Raw genomic sequence first — 22,907 nt, forward strand, 5'->3', positions numbered from 1 at the left:
AAAATTATATTTTTCTGCATCAGAACAAAAGGTTAAACAATGCGATTCAAGAACAAACATCAAACTTAACAAAACATCAAAACCATCAATCTTTCAACCAAATTCATAAAAATCACATGAGATGAAACCATCCAATTTGACCCAAGTCAAAGTTCACCAAATTGAGTCAACAATCAACATCTGTCTCAATACTCAAAAACATAGAAATAAGATAACTACCACAAATTCAAATTCAACTTATTCAATGTCATCAATCCAATCACCATAAATACCATTAATCTTGACAGGACCCTTCCAAGGTTTCCGCATCATCCCGGGCAGCTGCCCGGAACCAGAACCACCTGCACGACCCACCGATGAACCGATAGGTGCAACTGCATGAGCCATTGATGAGCCAAGGGTTGCAACTTTGTTTGAAGACATGAGTCGCTGGTTGTTAGGATTCGGTTTAGGGTTAGGGTTAACCTCTTGATGAACAAGCCCACCACCGTATCTTTGCAGTTCTACAAAAATAAAATATTATTTTTCATATATCAAAAATTGTAAAAATTATATTTTTGTTTATTTTTTGGATGTTAAACTTACATGACCCAAAATGAATATTTTCTATTAACTTAATCACGTAATCTACATGAGTGTTTCTTTATTACTTTTATGTAAATAAGAGAAATCTTCAGAAAAGTCATTTGAAAAAATTGATGATTAAGTCCTCCAAAAAAAATGAATAGAAAAGCTTAAGACTATCCCCATTGGATATAAATTTATTGTTTGGTTAGTGAGTTTATATTAAAATAATCTAAAACCCTTTTCAATCCCACCAAATATGTCTTAACTTTATTCTCCCACATTTTTATTATTACTTTTTCTAATATGTGGATGAATAAATTAGATATATGTTATTTAATAAAATTTAATTTTAAAAACCAAACAAATTTTTTTCTAATTAGAGAATAATTCTTATCTTCTAGGTATGTGTACTACAAAAAAATAATAACAATTTTCAAGTATTTTTATATATTTTTTACATATTAATGTATTTTTAAGTTTTTTTATATAGTTTTTTTTACGTTTTTATGTATTTAAATTATATAAACATATTTACATGAGCTTTAAGTATTTTTACATATTTTTATGTATTTTGGTTTTTTTCATGTATTTATGTATTTTTGAAGTTTTTATATAGTTTTTTTTACATATTCTTATGTATTTTAAGTGTATAAACATAATTTTTACGTATTTGTATGTATTTTTAAAGTACTTGTAAGTAGTTTTATGTACTCTGATATATTTTTTATGTATTTATGTATTTTTTTTACTTCAAACTTCATTGTAAGCCAACTATTAGACTTTGTAAAAGAAGAAAAAAAAATCAATGGAGTACTTCAAAACAAACATTTTTCAAAAACCATCATTAGCAATCAACACCATTTTTGTAAATGAAGAAAAAAATCTTCCTTTATAAGGCTTAATAGTTAGCTTAAAATGAAACTTGAAGTAAAAAAAAATTAAAAAAAAACAAAAAACATAAAAAATACTTAAAAATATTTTTAAAACAATACATAAACACATGAAAAATATACCAAAATATATAGAAAAAAACTATATACAAAACTTTAAAAACTTTAATATATATATATATATATATATATATATATATATATATATATATATATAATAATGATAATAATAATAATTCAAAAATACATAAAAATATGTTTATACGTTACATACAAATTTTGAGGAAATTTGTAGAAAGTCTCATTATTTTGGAAAAATTAACAATTTGGTCTCATTTCATTACCTTCTGAACATGTCAAAATTGGCTAAAGTGAAAGAAATTAGTCGGTTTCTTGGGTTTTTCTATTCAAAAAAATAATTTTGGGACTTAATCTTTAATTTTCGCAAAATAATGAGATTTTTTGGAGATTTCCTTATAAATAATGACTTAATAGAGAAAGTGAGAGTTTGTTTGGTATTAGGAAATATATTTAAAAAAGTAATGGAATTAACAAAGTAATAAATGGAATGAGTCATTACATTTCACTATGATGTTTGGTTGGGTTGAAGGAATATAACGAGTCCTTTAAAAATGTTTATTGTTCACAATTAGAAAACTTAAATGAAAGTGAACTGATAAATAAACAATAAATGTTATATTTTAATGTAATTAGAAAACTAAAATGAAAGTGAACTGATAAATAAACAATAAATGTTATTTTTTTAATATAAATAAACTGATATCAAATAAAGATATACTGCTTAAAAAATAAACTACTATTCATATTTTAAATAGTAAAAAAAATGTTTATTATCACTTTGAAAAAAATTATGTACCAAAGTAAAGAAAAAAAATAAAAACCAAGAAATCTAGAATACAAATATAATCAAAATATATTTTTAGTTATTTTTGAATAATGACAATTATTTTAACTAAAGTTCTAAATTTTTTTTAATTATTATTATTGTAGGATATATAAATAAAACTAATTTATAATCATAATATATGAGATATCATTTTGAACTTTTTCTCATATATTTGTAAACATCTTATTCAGACAAACACTTAACGGGGAAAAGAAAAAGAAATAAATTAATAATTTTACTTCCATTTTTTTGGCTACCCCTGTCTCCATTGACATAGAAGTTCCTCTTCTAACACATAACACACAAAATTTCTACCTAATTATGAACAAACACTCTCAAGTCATATTATCCTTTCATAATTGCCCAAATTATAAAAACTATTTCATTATCATATTAACAGGACTCATAATGTAATCAATTAATATCAAAATTTAATATTGAAAAAGTAACAATCTTTGTTTCCAAATTTTAGCCAAGAACTTAAGATAAAAACTATCATTCAAGCTAAGTAGTAAAAGATTTAAATTCATCATAAAACCACAAGCTATATAAATTAACAAGTGTAAATTGGTCAAAGATGAATTATACCTGCAACCCCATGAGCAAAAGTGCACCGGCTTCCAAATGGGCAAAAGCCTGCCGATTCCCACTTGTTGCAAATCTTTGTCCTCCAGCATGCAGGCTTCACAGTTACATTAGTTGTTGCCACATGTCCTCCATTCACAGTTGTTTCCACATTCCCATTTCCATTTCCATTTCCACTTCCATTCCCAAATCCATCACTAGATTGAATTTGAGGAGTCAAAATTATCGAATTCCTTTCACGGATTCTTGATTGTTCATCATGAAGAAAGCCACATTGGTCACCATAAAGACACCCTACTTCACTATAGAAGTTTTTGCAGGGCCGATCTTTGAAAGATCTTTGATTCCCCACCATGAAACTACTAGAAGACCCAAAAGATTGTGTCTTGAAGAACATTTTCCCAATCTCCATTGATTGGTTTCTTGTTTCCATAATCGGTGGCTCATTTCCAGATTTTGGGGGTTGGATTTGGATGCCATCATAAAGGAACTCATCACCACCGATTATCTCAATGACATTTCCATTATCACGAAGATCATCCATTTGGAAGGCGGCTGAATCCATTAGGGTTTGTTTCTAAAGTTAAAGGTGAAAGAAGTAGGCAAAACCCTAGGTGAAACACGGGTTTATATAGGTAGTACATCTTATAAAACGATGTCGTAAAGTAAGTTAGTGTTAATTACCATAAATAAAGTGGATAAGATCCAAATAGCTTAAGATATAACTCACATAAGGCTAAATATTTGATAAATCATGATACAAACTAGTTTAAAACACAAAGGCAAATAGGAAAGTACAACAATCCATGTTTGATATTTGAATGTGGAACTAAGAACAGAGGAAAGAGATGGAGATTAAGTGATATCTTAGTTACAACTTTTGAATTGTATAGAAATATCATATGTAATGCAACAATGAATCTATATAACTACCGAAAGAGAAATAAAAGATCTAGGAACAGGTAAACCAAGAAACTAAATCTTTAAGAATAATACAGTCAATGGAACAGATCTAGGGAGCAAGGATTCATAGATATATTATGGAGATTTAAAGAACTAAAAGGGATTTATGACAATGGAAAAGGAAAGCTAGCACATGAAACGAGTTATTGTCTAATGAGTATAGAGTATGGTAAACTAATGTGTTAATTATTAGGATTTGAATTAAGGATTTAAGATCAGCTATGAGTCTATGACATTGTAAAAGGGAAAAGTACAAGGTGAAAGAAGTTAGTATAGAATGTTTATTCTAAAACTATTTCATAGACTCATATAAAACTCAAAAGTTTTAGACTTTTGAAGCACATGGTACCTGTATTAAGGGGTTTAATGCCATTTACATGAAAATTTGAGAAAGAACAAGTGTTGTAATCAATGAAATGAAGACTTACTTGATTCTGTTTGCTTTGATCCATGAAAGCATATTTGATTGTTCATTTACCCCTTTACATATTGTCAACACTAACCCTAAACTTTTTGATCATATATGTAACGTCCGTGTTTCGAGGCTAAGCATTGATACGATGATGTAATAGTGAGGTTCAACAAATATAACTTATTTTGAAGTAATTAAGAGGAATTTCTTGAATATTATGTGGATTATGTGATTTTATGTGCATTATACTTATTTATAAGATATAATAAATTAAGAATGAAAATAAGCGCCAAAAATAAAAATATATATAAACTCGATATCTATGAAGATATTTATATTGGTCGTGACAAGGATTCTGAAGATATAAAGAACGCCGAAATTCGAGTTATAACGAAAAAGTTATGATCTGTCGAAGTTTCGCGACAAAACCGGCATGACGTTGTGTGACGTAAAAAGTGAGTTTATGATAAAGTGATTTTTAGCTTTAACGATCTAAACAAAATTCGTATTATACGTTAAACCGAGAGTGTGCATAAAAGGAACGTCCAAATCTGACTTTGTATGAGGAAGTTATGAATTTTCTAAGATTTGGCATGGCAGTGTGCAGCCCGGAGTTTGAATTTTAGATCGATCAATTTTTAGCCAACACAACCTAAATGAGAATCGAAGATCTCTTCAATAGGAGCTCAACGATGAAAAGATAGAAGAAAACGGACTCCGGATGACAAAGTTATGAATTTTTAACAGATTTTTCCTGTCCCGGCCTGTTAAAAATATAACTTTAAAAATAAAGTCAAAATTAGCCGACGGAGTCTAAATGAAAGATGTATAATACATCTCTATCTACGTGTGGATATAAATAACGTCGAAAATGGAGCTCGTATGCGAAAGTTATGAATTTTAGAAGTCGATAGTGTAATTTGCGAAGCTGTCTGAAGGGGAACGCCCCGCGTAGAAGGAAGGAACGCCACACGTTTGCAAAGTCTAGGTTTCGGATCCTCCACGTCGTTCCATATGATGGTTGACACACATTGTACAAACCTCGCTATTTGCCCCGCTCCTACGCAATGTACGAGGGTACGCCCTACGTAGACCGAGGCTTCGACCTATAAATAAGATGTGAAGCCAACCGATTTTCTCACACCTTAAACCTATTCTTTCTCTTTCTACTCTCTCTCTCTCTCTCTCTCTCTCTCTCTCTAATCCTACCAAACACCCCAAGCCTAGGAAACTTCCTTAGCACTTAGAAGAAATCCCCAGAGCGCCGGAAGGCTCCGAGAAAAAGAGTTTTTCGGTTCGGAAAGTTCTGACCCCGCAGAGCCCGGTTTTCAGCAAACCTCCCGGTTTCGTCAAAGGAAATCATATTTTGAAGAAGCGAAGCGCTGTCCAAGTTGGAATCACCACTTTATCAGGTGAATGCATTGCCACTTTCATCTTACACATAAATATGAAGTATTTTATATAAATTACATGTTATGTGTGCATATTATTTGTTTACTTGAGAATTAATGATTTAAATTGTATATGTATTTTATATCTACAAATATGCTGGGTAAAACATGGGTAGATGAAATAGTTGATGTGTGATGAAATAAAATGATGAGAGGCCTCGATATTGACGATGTTCTAGTCATCTAGCGGAGTATAGATGACGACCATGGGCTTTTCTAGACAGTCCAGTAGAACGCTAGCAGGCTCGCAACCTGTAGGTGTTTGTGAACGATATGTTCACCGGTGTACTCCATCCCCCTTATGGTTGTCTTACGAGCATTTATAGCTGAGGAACCCCTTACCAGTAGTGTCTATCTCGGTGAAATTCTTTAGGATAGGTCCCTTATGATAGATGTTTTAGGGACATAAAGTGAGGATAACGAGAACGGGTAATCGGGTTGATTTATTTGATGAAGTTAATAAACTTAACTATTGTGGGTTGAAAACCCTATGTGCTCACCAGACTCCCCAGCCTAACCCACTCAGTTTTTTGTATTACAGGTAGCGACACAAGAGCATAGATGCGATGAACTGATGAGAGATTATGGATTATAGCCCAGTAGAAATAAATAGAATGTTGTAAGACCTATGTTGTTGTTTAGGCATATGTTGTTTTGTGGCCTATGTTGTTTTGTTTATGCTTTTGATTTGTATTGACAATGACATCCCGAGGTTTGTAATGTAATGAAAATACATTTCTTCGGAAATGCTTTGATAAATTCATTATCATGTTTTTGAGAACAAATTCCGCAACATTTTTCTTTAAAAGTATATTGTGATTTTCAAATAAAGCATAAAAAAGCGGTATTTTCTGGCCGTGAAATTAAAGATGTCACAATATAACAAACTTAGAATAGTTTCCTACATAAGAAATAGGGAGTTGGGAAGTAGACAATTGCATTTTGTTTCAGATATCAATGACAAACAAGCATATGGGTGGAACATAGATTCAGTTTTCCTCCCCCAATTAGAACAAATATCCTGTTTTGTTTCATCTTTTAGATCTGTAAGGGCAACATGGAGTTATGAACCCTAGAGAAAAAGAATACCAACGCACTATAAATATACTGTAAATGCTAGAGATTCATGGCATCTCAAAATAATCGATCATCATCAATGGTAGCAACAACACACAATTAGCAAATACAACCAATTTTATGCAGTAAAATTGAAATTTTGATGACTTCGATGCCATTATACAAAGAAGAAAAAAAATTAAAGGAGAAGTGTAGAAGAGAGAGAGAGATAGAGAGAGAGAGAGAGAGTAGATTGACCACGCCATGATCAGTGCGGATCACTTTAACACATTGTAGGTATGACCGGGAGAAATCAAACTCACAAAATACGTTCCAATAATTGTGCAATACTATGAAACGTAAATACTTTTTTGCTCTATATGAATGCTATGAACGACTCTGACTCTCTAAGATTGTTAAAGGACTACAAATCTACAATGTTGAGAAAAATAATTGTATTTCAAATAAAAAAACCTTCTTTCTTCGAGGCTTGAATAAGGAGATCTAAAAATCTATTCAAATTCAATTGGAAAATTGGAGACCAATAAATTAATGTTACATTTTTAGTCTCCATGGTTTCTTGATTTGTACGGGTTTTACATCTAGTAGTTTTATTTTTATTTTTTTGGTCTTCGAAACATAGTCTAATACTTTTTCAATCATTATGTCGCTTTAGTCTTTGAAACATAGTCTCACTTTTTCAAGTTTTAGTCAATGTTTTAAAATCGGTTTGAACCGGTCAATCGAACCAGTTGAACCGAAAACCAGGGAAAGGAGCAGTTCAACTATCACTGGCTTTACGTCAATTTTTGAACCGGATGGAACCAGCCAGTTTTTAGAAAAACCCAATTGAACTGGTCAAAATAAACCAGTTGAATCGGTTAAACCGAATAAAAACACATAGAAAAGAACCATTTGGATAATAAACTTTGGTGATTTTTTTCAAATCTATTTAGTTTTCTCTAAATAAAAACTTATGATAAATGTTATAAAGTTTTTTTTATATGTATGTATTTATCTAAAACTATATTTTGTTTCGGTATTATACTTTATTTTCTTTTTGACGTATATAGATTAATGTAAAACACTAAAACTTATGGTTATGTGTTATTTTAATGTATTTGGATTGATCTACAATTTACTTATATATATATTTTTTAATGTTCAAACTTATAAACGTCAAATTCATGATTTATATATGTATGTATGTGTAAGAAAAAAAAAGATGAAAATTATAAAAACCGGTTGACCCGATGGTCGAACCGGTCACCATACCGGTTCAACAAATAAACCGGTTTTTAAAACATTGGTTTTATTCTTTGAAACATAATCTATCAATTATTCAATCTTAAGTTGCTTCAAGAAGCCTTAAATAAAACACAACTGCAAAGCAAATCGATCCAACCCTCCTAAAAATCAAAAATAATAAAACCAAATCAAAATCAAAACCAAAAGTCAACAAACAGTTATACAAATTTTGCATTGTACACAAGAAAATAAAGTTAACACATGTTTTTCAGATAAAATGTTTCACCGTCCTCCCACTCCCACCTACATATTCATGTACATGCACACATCATATCTCATCAGTTTTGGTTGTTAATTATGTGATTGGATCCTTATATTTCATGCATACGCATAACTAAGTTTGATTGATTCTAGTTCTTCTATTTCTTTTCCGTCGTGATTGGATGTGATATTTTATGGTTCTTCGTTTTCTTCAGTGTCATGATATGGTGTAACAATTTTAATTCTTCTTTTTTCTTTGTTGTTGAGACTGGATTCGATTGAACTATTTCAAACCAAATATCGAAATGGGTCATCTACATGTCCTCAAACTTTTAAAATCTTCAAATCATAGACTGCTACATCTAACCACGTGTCAAATAGTATGTTAGCCATGGAAATTCTAATGAGTAACATTAGGGTTATACCAAAAAGAAATAAACATAAATTTAAAATAAAATATTTTTACCCTCTTTTATTAGAAACTCAAGAAAACTTTTAAACTCAAAATTTAAGGGAAACATTGTATAAATGTAAAAAATTATAATAAACATCTTAACTCATAAACATTACTAAAAGAAACAGTGTAATGTGCACATTGTATGATATGGAACCCAAGCCTAAGAGCATCCACAATGGGGAGTTTAATGGAAGAGTTGAATTAGGTGTGTCACAACGTGAAATTTCCATTCTGAACAAACCATATCAAGCCAATTGAAGTTAGAACAGTTACAGCGAAATTCCAGACTTCGGGTATAAGTTTGGCAGTTTTTCAGGATTTGCACTTAAGCAAATATCAGGAGAGTGGATGCACTAGGGTTTTGTGCAACACTGTTATTCCAATACTCTAGGATATTAGAGTTCATTCCGGGAATAAAAATATTTTCTGCCAAAAATCTCAGGACTATATATAGAAATCTGAGCCATATTCATTCATTAGTTACATTTCCAATTAGAGAAAAGTCAAATTCTCTCTCACGGATCTTTGGGTTTTTATCCCAAATCGTGAGTACTTCTATATAGTTGTATTATATAGCTTAGATTATGTTTTATAACCTCAAAATCGAATCAAAACCCCAAGATTTGGGAGTTTACCGCCCAAGAACACCTGGAGAGTAAACTCCATTTTAAGGGCCAAAAGTGTGCCCAATGTCCCTCAAAGACTTGGAACTCAACATAGGGACTACCATTACATGTTTAGACCACCAAAACAATTAAGAATCAAGGGTGAAAGTGAGTTTACGGCCAAGGAAGTTCTTGGGCCGTGAACTCCATTTTTAAGTGACAAAATGCCCTAAACCCCCCCCCCCCCCCCTTAAGCCAAGAGACTAAATTGGACATGTACCTAAATGAGTTTAGGACTAGCAAACACACTTAGAACACCAAGAGTAAGGTGTTCATGGCCCAAGAAGTTCTAGGGCCGTGAACTCCATAAAATGGTGCCAAATGGTGCCATAAACTCTTCTAAAGCCTAGTACAAAAGCCTAGTTTAGTTCCTAGTTAATTTAGGGACATGAAAACACCATAAACATCCTACCAAGGGAGATTACGGCCGTAATCACCAAGGGATATGGTACCAGGGTCGTGAACTCCTCAAAGGAGTTAAAAGGAAGCCCAAACACTTGTTTAAGCCTTGAAGCAATTCACCACTTGAGCTGTAATAATGTTAGGCTTCATTTAGGAACCTTATTGAGAGTTTACGGCCAGGAGTTTACTCCCCTGGGCCGTAAACTCCAACATATATGGTCTTTTGACCATAAACTCCCATGAGAGGTCTTGCACTCCTTTGTTGCAACCCATTAGCCTCCTAGCACTTGACCAAAGTGTTTACCTCGCATTAGAATGTTTATACATGTTTAATTAGTGTTTTAATCACTAATTGTTTATATAAATATGTCTTCATATGTAATTAGGATCATTGTGTGTGTCTAAAGTCTTCACTTGACACCAAGCACTTGTCCGATCCTTCCTTACGATACCGTCCGTTCAATTCCAATCACTTACTACAGGTGAGTTCATACCCCTTAATCAATGTTTTAACTGTTTTTAAATGTTTTATGGGGGGGATACAAGTAGAATTATGCTAATTATTATATCAATCATATGTGATTAATAAGCAGCATTCAAATGATTGGCTACTCATTAGCCGTTTTACCAAACAGTTTCCTTCAAATGTTTTTCATAAACACTTTATGTGTTTAAAACTCCTTATTACAATGTACCTTTTACTCTGTATGTTTCGTTTCAAACTTATTTACAATTGTGTTTCAATCAAATGTTTCTTTATACTAAATTGTTTTATCAAACCCATGCCTTCTAACCGTTTTATAGATTGACATCAAGTCGATCTTTTCTTAGATAATAATTATGTTCAAAGGTTTTACAAAACTTATTTTATGCTTTTATATTATAAATTGCATACCTGTATATCTATAGTTATATAAGCAATGTTTAAAGGACTTAGGAAGGCTATCCACCCTATTTCCTTTTCGCGCTTGAGATGTGGTCTGGTGGGATATCGGGTACCCGTCCGAAGGTCGTTTAAATATTAGTTGTATATCATGTGTACATATATAGTCATAAAGGTCCTTCCAGTTCGGCCAATGCCCTTGGGTAGCAAGGGTATACATCCATGTCCATACGTACCAGTTAGATTACTAGTAACCTACCATATGGGTAGTTTAGGAAGATACTAGAACTATTACTAGAACGTGATATCATACTATGAGTCAGTTCATTCATGAGTCAATACTTGCTAGATAGAGAGAACATACATTACAGCTAGAACATTACAGTACATTACTATACAAATTCATGAGTACATTTACTTAGATACGTTTACATAGAGATCCTGTTATAAGCATGCCTATATATGTATAGTTATATAAGAAATGTTTAAAGGACTTAGGAAGGCTATCCACCCTATTTCCTTTTCGCGCTTGAGATGTGGTCTGGTGGGATATCGGGTACCCGTCCGAAGGTCGTTTAAACATTAGTTATATATCATGTGTACATATATGGACATAATAGTTCCTTTCAGTCAGTTCAATACCTTTGGGTAGCAAAGGCATACGTTCATATACTTTTACATGATTACACTTACATAAGTACATATACATGAATACGTTGACAAATTGTGATCCACTGTGTTGGAGCATGACTTCAATGTCATGGCCCGAATTGTAGCCAAAGTCTCTTGAAGGGAGAGCGTGAGTTTGCGTATAGATCTATACTGGATTGACTATCCTACACCTTGCTGCTAGCTACAGCCGGACCTGCAGGTCTGCGGGTGCCAAACGTCATTTCTTTTTACGACCATACCTTTGTCGTTGTTACCAATCGATAGTATGGTACAATTAATCACATGATGCCTTAATATAAATCCGGTTTAAGGTAGTTAGTACAGCAGTAGCTCTTATAGCACTACACTACAGTACTACATTAGTTTTCCCTTTACATATATTTAGTGATCTTTTCACTTAAGCATTAAATGTAAAAACTATATTTTGTTAATGATAGTTACACTTGGGAAAATTACACACTTTTACAAGAAATGTACATTCAGAACAGTAAGGTCTTGGTAGAAGACTACATTCAGAGCAATTATGTCTTGGTAGAAGACTCCCTTTCATAATAGTAGGAATCATATGGATTTCTAGGGTTTTTCAAACGTTTACTGTTGTTTTATAAACATTTTCAATACTACAATTCATATACATTTTCAATACTACAGTTCTTATATATACAAATACTTACATACAAATTAAGACACTAAAATACTTATGATCTCACCAGCTTTAAAGCTGATACTTGCTTATAAAATTACTTGTATCCTCAGGTCAACCATAGACAGGTACCGATGTAAGGTTTAGAGAAGATGGAGCTCGATCAAGACTCATCTTTCTTTTGATTTATACTTTAGTGTCTATTATAATTTGTCAGAACACACTTGTATAATAATTACATTATTAATGCAATGGATGATGTTGTTGCTTGTTTACTACTTTATATTGTTGTGATACTATACATGACGTCCTCCGCCCCAAAACGTTTCCGCCGTTCTTGGTTTTGGGGTGTGACAGATTGGTATCAGAGCATTGTTTATAGTGAATTAAGTATATCAACCCATAAAAGATATACAGACTATAAATACTATGGGATTAAAAATACTCTGACCAAGAGTATATACTTTAAATAATAAAATATTTAATTAAGTATACGTGCTGCATTCATACTAAAATCAGTGTCACTAGGACAATACAAAAGAATTACGATTGTTGGGCAACACAGGTGGACTTAGAGACATATAGTCAAAACTGGGAAGACATAGCTTGATCAACTATATTATCCGAGGGTTGACTAGCATGTGCCTAATTGTAGTTGTGTGGTTGCAACAAATCTAAAATCTTACCAACCCTGCCACGATGAGAACAGTAGAACATAACATTAAACTTAAAATACTATAGGAGTATTTGGTGTTACTATAAGTACTTTATACTTGAGAACTAAAACAGGATCTTCATTACTAAGTTGGTAGTTGCTAAGTGGATACACTAAGGATATATGTAATTAGGATGTTATAGACTTAGAATCTGTGAAAATTTTACTTTACCCCTATTATGTGTGAATTTGGAGTTAAGATCACTTATTCGAAGGCCTATCCTGTTTCGATTACATATAATTGGTATGTACTTCACAAATAGCGATGTAACTAATGAATATTTTCTAAATAATTATTTAGATAATTCGTCTAATAATTATTTTCTTACCCCAATTCTCGCGTAGATAATATGGTTGGACTCCATCCCCACGACAACTCATACCTTCCGAACGAAGTCATTGCTGGACGGTTTGAAGAAGAGCCAGAGAATGATCATCCTATCCCTGTGGATGATCACCATGATGAAGACCTTTCGGACAGTGCTAACTCCGAACCCGAGGTTGAGAACCTACCCCAGGCAGCTCCCGTCCCAATTCCTAAACCTCGTCCGACTTTTCATGGCCCGACGCCTCCATGGGTGGAATGCTTGGAAACATGGAGCCAAGGACAAGATCATCCCATGCCATTTGATGGTGACCGAAGCTTTTATGACCTGAGCAATGGGGGCTCGGTAGACAGAATCTTGCTAATCTTGGTCCGCAGAGTGGCCCGAAATGAGATTCAAGGCAGGACAGCCCTACATCAGATCACTGAAGTGCTCGCCAATGCGAGAATGCATACCCTCCACACCATTCGTCTAGAAGATGCTCGTGAGAGATCTAAAAAAGACCATGAAACCCTGCTACAATCACTAGCTGAATCCCGATTCGAAATCATAGAACTTCGCGTACACCTGAGAGTCTACGAAAGACACCTACTTGATGTAGAACGTCAACTGGATGAACTGAGAGTTCACCAGAGGGATGACCGTCGCCAGTAGTAGATGCTTTACTTCATTTTCCTTGTTAGAAAGTAATTGTTTTCTGTCTATGCCCGAAGTGGCATTTTCTATGACACTATCTTGTACCGTAAGTACTATTGGTTAGGTCTTTATGATGTCAAGAACTATCTTCTCTAGATATGATGTAAGACCTTTTGCAAGGTCATTTTCCCGAACTTTTACGTCATGAATATCAAAGATATTGACAGTCGGCTAACTTCTGTGTCATTCTTTATTCAAGTACTCTTATCATACTTTCATTAGAGTCTATCTGAAACATGCTTTAGTCAAGTCATTGGACTATAGCGAGTTAGATCCGGAGACATTTCCAAGTCTATTTTAGTGGTTGGATCATGTTATTCGCCAACCATCGATACCTCGGCTTGAACGACAAATGTCTTGAGACCATTCTACGAACTTACTTTTACTCATTACTAGGACTGCATCATAGAGATGTAGGTCAAACCCTTCATGATCACACTTCCATTCCGTACTAGGACTGCATCATAGGGATGTAGGTCAAACCTTTGCAAACACACTTCCATTCCGTGCTAGGACTGCATCATAGGCATGTAGGTCAAACTTTCAAGAACATACTCTTACTCTTTTCTTGAGCAATCGAAGTACATCTAGGGTCAACCAGAATCGCTCACAAAATCCTTACCTTTCGTGCTAACAGAACCATGTCGTCATCAAGAAACAATCAGTTTCATACGTACATCTCTTTCTTCTAGATCTCTTTTCCAGCGAAGTCGTCATATCAGAACACCAAAGTACTCATGCATGAAGTACCTCATAGTTCTTTTCTTTTCCGAAGAAATCCCCGAAGTACCACTTGTACAGTACGTCAAGTTCAATCCAAAGATCCATACGGTTGATCTATCGCTCAAGAATGTATACATAGGGGAGATATATAATCAAGGTTCTACAGGTTTAGAATTGATGATTCCGCTTTAACTTATTTTCCTCGATAGGAGGTGAGCTTAAAGAAGAATCAGTTATTTGACTATCTTTTCAATCTTAATTATATACGACTCGTATACCCGAAATGGTGATCGTTGAACCAAGTATGGATTCTAATATGAACTTCATGACGGAGAACTGCCCAAGACTACGAGTAATCGCATCGTCATGTGAACAAACTTAGAACCCAGTACGACTCCTGTAAACCGATCGCCCTACAGTCTAAACATCTACGGAGATACAATAATAGCCCAGACAACTTAGCAAACTACACAGAAATAGAATTAGAAGACTAGGCTTCTCACCCTGGAGAACTCCAGTCTTATTCTTCCAGAGATCGACGGATTGCATCGTATGTTCCTCGGCTATCGAGGACTCCGTCCAGATTTTTCCATTAGAAATCGTTGTCTCTGCCTTGCATAGATGAATCGATTGAGCAAACGCAAGGAACGAGTCACTTTTCAGAAATGGACCGAGATCCGAATATCAGCAGTTTTGAGTGTTAGCGAAGGATGTCTCGAAGACTACCTTCCGAACTCGATGCGGACACTTCGAGTCCGTAGTGATACCCTTCGGATAGGACCAATACACCCATAGTATTCATGAGCTAAATGATTATGGTACGTTTTTCTTACTTGGATCAGTTCGTCATTCTCCATGTAACAACTTACTTATCTACCCACGTAGTAAGAAGGAACCTATGGAAACATTACCCTCGGAAATACTTTCCGCGAAGTTCTCTAAACACGAGTTTTGAAATTTAAGAGTCAAATTCCTAAGACACACTATTAGTGATGTGGGAATCCTGAGTTCTCTTTCAGTTTGTCAAAACCGTTGAGAATTTGTCGACACCAGAGATGCCGACAGACATTCACCAAATTCTAGGTCTTACCAACCTACCGTCATAGTTCATTCATAACTCCTCTCAAATTACATAAACCCTTACGACTTTGACCTAGCAAGGGGTGGCCCTTGACTGGGAAGTTGAGCAAGAAAAAGAAACCTTGGGAATTCCAAGTGAAAGACCAAGTTCTTTAGGAAAACTCACTCTGGGAATGGCTTAATACGCTTCGTATCGCGAGAAAAGATAAATCCAAGGTAGCCATGACCTCCGAGATTCTTACAAGAACCGGTCTTGTACATCACAAACTAGACCTACTCCATGAACTCAGTAACGTACATTTTACTCTTCGCGTATCAATCGTGAAACCATACCTTTCCGTCAGGACACTCGTAAGCCCACTCGACGAGATCGAGATTAACGAGATCCTCGCCTTCGTATTAGAACCGTAGTGACCCTCGACCGAGAGGTCAAGCGGACGAAGAAACGTCGTCGCCCATTAATGAAGGTTCGTTGGAATACCAACCGAGAACCCGATTTCACTTAGGAGCGCTAGAACCAATCGAGTAGGAAGTTTCCTCCTCACGACTCGATCATTCGTACCTACTTCGTTGCCTAAATTTTAATTTCGGGACGAACCCTTTAACAGGGGGATGATGTCACAACGCGAAATTTCCATTCTGAACAAACCATATCAATCCAATAGAAGTTAGAACAATTACAGTGAAATTCCAGACTTCGGGTATAAGTTTGGCAGTTTTTCAGGATTTGCACTTAAGCAGATATCAGGAGAGTGGATGCATTAGGGTTTTATGCAACACTGTTATTCCAATACTCTAGGATATTAGAGTTCATTCCGAGAATAAAAATATTTTCTGCCAAAAATCTCAGGACTATATATAGAAATCCGAGCCATATTCATTCATTAGTTACATTTCCAATTAGAGAAAAGCCAAATTCTCTCTCACGGATCTTCGGGTTTTTATCCCAAATCATGAGTACTTCTATCTAGTTGTATTATATAGCTTAGATTATGTTTTATAACCTCAAAATCGAATCAAAACCCCAAGATTTGGGCGTTTACCGCCCAAGAACACTTGGAGAGTAAACTCCATTTTAAAGGCCAAAAGTGTGCCCAATGTCCCTCAAAGACTTGGAACTCAACATAGGGACTACCATTACATGTTTAGACCACCAAAATAATTAAGAATCAAGGGTGAAAAGGAGTTTACGGCCAAGGAAGTTCTTGGGCCGTGAACTCCATTTTTAAGTGACAAAATGCCCTAACCCCCCCCCCCCTTAAGCCAAGAGACTAAATTGGACATGTACCTAAATGAGTTTAGGACTAGCAAACACACTTAGAACACCAAGAGTAAGGTGTTCACGGCCCAAGAAGTTCTAGGGCCGTGAACTCCATAAAATGGTGCCAAATGGTGCCATAAACTCTTTTAAAGCCTAGTTTAGTTCCTAGTTAATTTAAGGACATGAAAACACCATAAACATCCTCCCAAGGGAGATTACGGCCGTAATCTCCAAGGGATATGGTACCAGGGCCGTGAACTCCTCAAAGGAGTTAAAAGGAAGCCCAAACACTTGTTTAAGCCTTGAAGCAATTCACCACTTGAGCTGTAATAATGTTAGGCTTCATTTAGGAACCTTATTGAGAGTTTACGGCCAGGAGTTTACTCCCCTGGGCTGTAAACTCCAACATATATGGTCTTTTGACCATAAACTCCCATGAGAGGTCTTTCACTCCTTTGTTGCAACCCATTAGCCTCCTAGCACTTGACCAAAGTGTTTACCTCGCATTAGAATGTTTATACATGTTTAATTAGTGTTTTAATCACTAATTTTTTATATACATATGTCTTCATATGTAATTAGGATCATTGTGTGTGTCTAAAGTCTTCACTTGACACCAAGCACTTGTCCGATCCTTCCTTACGATACAGTCCGTTCAATTCCAATCACTTACTACAGGTGAGTTCATACCCCTTAATCAATGTTTTAACTATTTTTAAATGTTTTATGGGGGGGGGGATACAAGTAGAATTATGCTAATTATTATATCAATCACATGTGATTAATAAGCAGCATTCAAATGATTGGCTACTCATTAGCCGTTTTACCAAACAGTTTCCTTCAAATGTTTTTCATAAACACTTTATGTGTTTAAAACTCCTTATTACACTGTACCTTTTACTCTGTATGTTTCGTTTCAAACTTATTTACAATTGTGTTTCAAACAAATGTTTCTTTATACTAAACTGTTTTTATCAAACCCATGCCTTCAAACCGTTTTATAGATTGACATCAAGTCGATCTTTTCTTAGATAATAATTATGTTCAAAGGTTTTACAAAACTTATTTTATGCTTTTATATTATAAATTTCATACCTGTATATCTATAGTTATATAAGCAATGTTTAAAGGACTTAGGAAGGCTATCCACCCTATTTCCTTTTCGTGCTTAAGATGTGGTCTGGTGGGATATCGGGTACCCGTCCGAAGGTCGTTTAAATATTAGTTGTATATCATGTGTACATATATAGTCATAAAGGTCCTTCCAGTTCGGCCAATGCCCTTGGGTAGCAAGGGTATACATCCATGTCCATACGTACCAGTTAGATTACTAGTAACCTACCATATGGGTAGTTTAGGAAGATACTAGAACTATTACTAGAACGTGATATCATACTATGAGTCAGTTCATTCATGAGTCAATACTTGCTAGATAGAGAGAACATACATTACAGCTAGAACATTACAGTACATTACTATACAAATTCATGAGTACATTTACTTAGATACGTTTACATAGAGATCCTGTTATAAGCATGCCTATATATGTATAGTTATATAAGAAATGTTTAAAGGACTTAGGAAGGCTATCCACCCTATTTCCTTTTCGCGCTTGAGATGTGGTCTGGTGGGATATCGGGTACCCGTCCGAAGGTCGTTTAAACATTAGTTATATATCATGTGTACATATATGGACATAATAGTTCCTTTCAGTCAGTTCAATACCTTTGGGTAGCAAAGGCATACGTTCATATACTTTTACATGATTACACTTACATAAGTACATATACATGAATACGTTGACAAATTGTGATCCACTGTGTTGGAGCATGACTTCAATGTCATGGCCCGAATTGTAGCCAAAGTCTCTTGAAGGGAGAGCGTGAGTTTGCGTATAGATCTATACTGGATTGACTATCCTACACCTTGCTGCTAGCTACAGCCGGACCTGCAGGTCTGCGGGTGCCAAACGTCATTTCTTTTTACGACCATACCTTTGTCGTTGTTACCAATCGATAGTATGGTACAATTAATCACATGATGCCTTAATATAAATCCGGTTTAAGGTAGTTAGTACAGCAGTAGCTCTTATAGCACTACACTACAGTACTACATTAGTTTTCCCTTTACATATATTTAGTGATCTTTTCACTTAAGCATTAAATGTAAAAACTATATTTTGTTAATGATAGTTACACTTGGGAAAATTACACACTTTTACAAGAAACGTACATTCAGAACAGTTAGGTCTTGGTAGAAGACTACATTCAGAGCAGTTATGTCTTGGTAGAAGACTCCCTTTCATAATAGTAGGAATCATATGGATTTCTAGGGTTTTTCAAACGTTTACTGTTGTTTTACAAACATTTTCAATACTACAATTCATATACATTTTCAATACTACAGTTCTTATATATACAAATACTTACATACAAATTAAGACACTAAAATACTTATGATCTCACCAGCTTTGAAGCTGATACTCGCTTATAAAATTACTTGTATCCTCAGGTCAACCATAGACAGGTACCGATGCAAGGTTTAGAGAAGATGGAGCTCGATCAAGACTCATCTTTCCTTTGATTTATACTTTAGTGTCTATTATAATTTGTCAGAACACACTTGTATAATAATTACATTATTAATGCAATGGATGATGTTGTTGCTTGTTTACTACTTTATATTGTTGTGATACTGTACATGACGTCCTGCGCCCCAGAACGTTTCCGCCGTTCTTGGTTTTGGGGTGTGACAAGGTGTCATGCCTATTTGTCATTCAATGGATACAACTCCACCATTGTGAAATGCCACCTTGGCATTTAATGGATTTGGAGTTCAATGACCATTGAACTCTTCAATGGGAAAAAGGAAAGTCTTTAAATCTTTAAATAAATATTTTTTTAATATGTTCCATTGAATTTGTAGAGTTTAATGCATTGTGGGATAAAAATGAATACAGTTGTATGGAATAATGAATGATGATGTGGCACTCCATTGAACTCTATAGAGTTCATTGCATTGTGGATGCCTTAAACTCTAAGTATTATATATCCTGAATTAAGCCTCTTACAATAAATCATGATTTTTACTTTTTATAGAACCTTTATATAGCCCATCTAAGTCACAAATGAAAGTTGATTGAAAAAATGTCTAAGTTACTAGAGAATATGGTTAGAAAAGGTGATCGAGGAAGGTCTCTTGAGGCTTTCCTATTTTCTCGTTATTTCTCCATCGCAACTAGGTCAAGATGACTGCAAAAATATACAAATTATTGGAAAATTGGTGGAAGAAAGAGAGGTGGGGATAGGGGGTGGAGTGGTGGCATGTTTTCTATTAAATCTTATAAAGTTTATTTAAAGAAAATAATTCTTTTTAAAAGGTACCATATAAAAGCAATTTGTTCATGGGAAATTGAGTAACCTAACCACTTTTTTGGGTTTTATTTTAAATACATTTTTTTTTTCAAAATAACCACATATTCCAGAATGGATCGTTCCGGAACGAATTCCAAATTATTTTCAAGTGGCCCAGCCCATTTCATTAGACTCGGAATGCTTATTCTAGAGCAACCGTATATGTTCCGGATCGGGATTTTGAATTTCAAAATATGAAATATAATTTGAGGCGGCAATATCATTCTGGAAATACGCATTCCGATTCCGACGTTCCGACATGCAACTCTCATCTCTGACACACATTGACACCCATCTCCAACATGGAAGACGAGAACTATGACCTTGTTATTTTACAGTTATGTTCTTCGTTTTCTCTTTGTTTGTTTAAGGTTCCTATTTTTCTACTGTTACTTATTCCTCTGGAATTTGTAGACCATATCCTAAATGAACTGAAAATGTTTCGGAGTTTAAATTAAAGATGTCATTGTTGTAGGACCAACTGAAAAGTAGTTTAGATGTTTAGGTATTTTTATTTACATCAAAATGTTGTGTTCCGGATCTTAAAATTTCATTCCGGAAGCCTCCGGAACGCAAAGAACTGTTCTGGAACACGATGAACTCGTCCAGAACATGAAGAACAGGTCCGAAATATTGGTCATTTCCATTTTAGAATGAAGTGATAAAACCTTTTTTTATTTATGCAACACGACATGGTTTTTTATGCATCAATTACACTCTCGTGTAAACCAAAATCAACGGGGAAATTCTTGCAGCATTTAGAAACATACCTGAATGTGAGACTATGTTCTGGAATACAGGTTTCGGAACGTGGTTTGTAACATCCTGTTTCGGATCGTCTATGATCTAGGGTTCGTGGGCTGCAACCTGGGCATGAGGAAGCCTTGAGACTGCGACGAGTTACTAGAAGCGTTGGGCTTCTCGCCATTTTTACGTGGATGTGGGGATTGTTGGAAACAGGCTTATAGTGAGGAAGCTATGATAGTTCGAAGCGTTGGCAAGTTTGGTCCCTTATTTGAGAAAAGGTGGCAGCAGAGTTCGCGGGGCATACGTGTGTGTACGCTCAGCGTACTCATGTGCTTAATTTGGACGCGGAGCCACCTAGTACGCTGGGCGTACTAGGATCAGAGAGACAACCTTAAATGAGGGGTGTGACCCTATTTAAAGAACATCATGGCCTCATTTCTGGCCATCATTTCCAGTCTTCAACCCTCTCAAAACCCTAATATACATTTCTCTAGCTTGAGTATCCATTTGTGATCTTGTGGTATCCTTGAAGTGAAGAAGGAGCATTGAGGAGGATGGAGTTGGAGTCCAAGCCTAGGATCTGAGCTTTTCTATGGTTGGAGCATCATTTGAAGGTATAAAGCTCAAAGCTTTCTCATCCTTTTTGATTTGAGCATATTATGGTCCATTTTAGGGTTTTGGTCCCAAAGCTTTAAGCTTTATAAGTTGTTGAAATCCATAGCTAAATATATGTCCCATTAAGTGTTATTAATGGAGTGGATTTATAAAAATGAGGTCTTGGTTGTTAAAAACACCCCATGCATGAGATATGATCATTTTTGGGAGTAAAGAGTGAGAGCTTTCGTGTTTGGAACTTCCTCAGCCATGCAAAGGCTTAAAGTCATGAACTTTATGGAGTATGAGCCTTTAGGAGGTCCAGATCTGAGAGTAGAGCTATGGTCTTAACGGATTAAAACCAAGAGAGTGGGAAGAACAAGTTGATGGGTTTTAGGCATAAGAACAATCCTATGTGCTCATACAAACCCTAATGCTTGGATCTAGGTTTCTCTATTGTACATGCTTTGAATCCAAGACTAATAAAATTAGATCTAACATATTATAAACTGAATTAGGGTTTATAGAATTACCTTTGATTGTTATATAGTAATAATAATCAATTCCTTGCTTGGATTGGCTTCAAAAGCTTAGTGCCTCAAGTGCTGCACCTCTAATGGAGTCACAAACACCTTATGCAACTTGGATGAAGAGGAGAAGAAAGGAGGCTGCTCAAAAACGACTAGAAACCCAAGAGAATCAGTTGTCCAAGTTTTTGGAGCCTAATGGGTCCTTTATATACTTGTGTGGGCTGCTAGGGTTTCAGTCAAAACCCTAATGGACAGCTTAAACTCTAAGCAGCCCATGGAACCTTCTGAATAAGGCCATGGACGAAAATATAATGGGATTCCATCATAATTTCGTTCACCCCTTGTTCCTTTAGCATTCCTTAGCCCAATAACTCAATTATCCAATAATTGCAGTCCAGTCCCCTGAATTTAATTAATCTCTTTTAGCCACAAAATTAATTCTTAATTAATTCTTGCCTAATATTAATTAAACAATATGATTTCTCTTTTAATATATTATTCTCATAATATATTAATAAATCATATTTAAACCTTTCTTTCCTTAATTCATCCTACATATTGCTATGGTGAAGGCAACCCAAAAGGACCATGCTCATAATCGGGTCAAGTACATACCAAAATAGTTATGGACTTAGACACTAATCCAACAGTCTCCCGCTTGGATAAGTCTAATAACTATTTTCCTTATGACTTCAGAACCTGATCAGCAATCGTAGCTTTCAAAAGCCGCTGTCAACTCTGATCTTATCAGATAGCGTGC

The 22,907-nt window shown here is 34.9% G+C and overlaps 1 protein-coding gene across 1 annotated transcript; it reads right to left on the bottom strand.

Annotated features, from left to right (window-relative positions):
* Nucleotides 1–237: 237 nt before the first annotated feature.
* On the bottom strand, nt 238–3,514 carry LOC111918142 (zinc finger CCCH domain-containing protein 12-like). The gene is made up of 2 exons (XM_023913806.1): nt 2,953–3,514; nt 238–503 (listed from the first exon to the last, which is right to left on the bottom strand). The coding sequence occupies exons 1-2, from the start codon at nt 3,512–3,514 to the stop codon at nt 238–240; spliced, it is 828 nt and encodes a 275-aa protein (XP_023769574.1).
* Between the last annotated feature and the right edge of the window lie 19,393 nt (nt 3,515–22,907).

This window comes from Lactuca sativa, chromosome 6 (assembly GCF_002870075.4).
Source record: "Lactuca sativa cultivar Salinas chromosome 6, Lsat_Salinas_v11, whole genome shotgun sequence".
Taxonomy (NCBI): domain Eukaryota; kingdom Viridiplantae; phylum Streptophyta; class Magnoliopsida; order Asterales; family Asteraceae; genus Lactuca; species Lactuca sativa.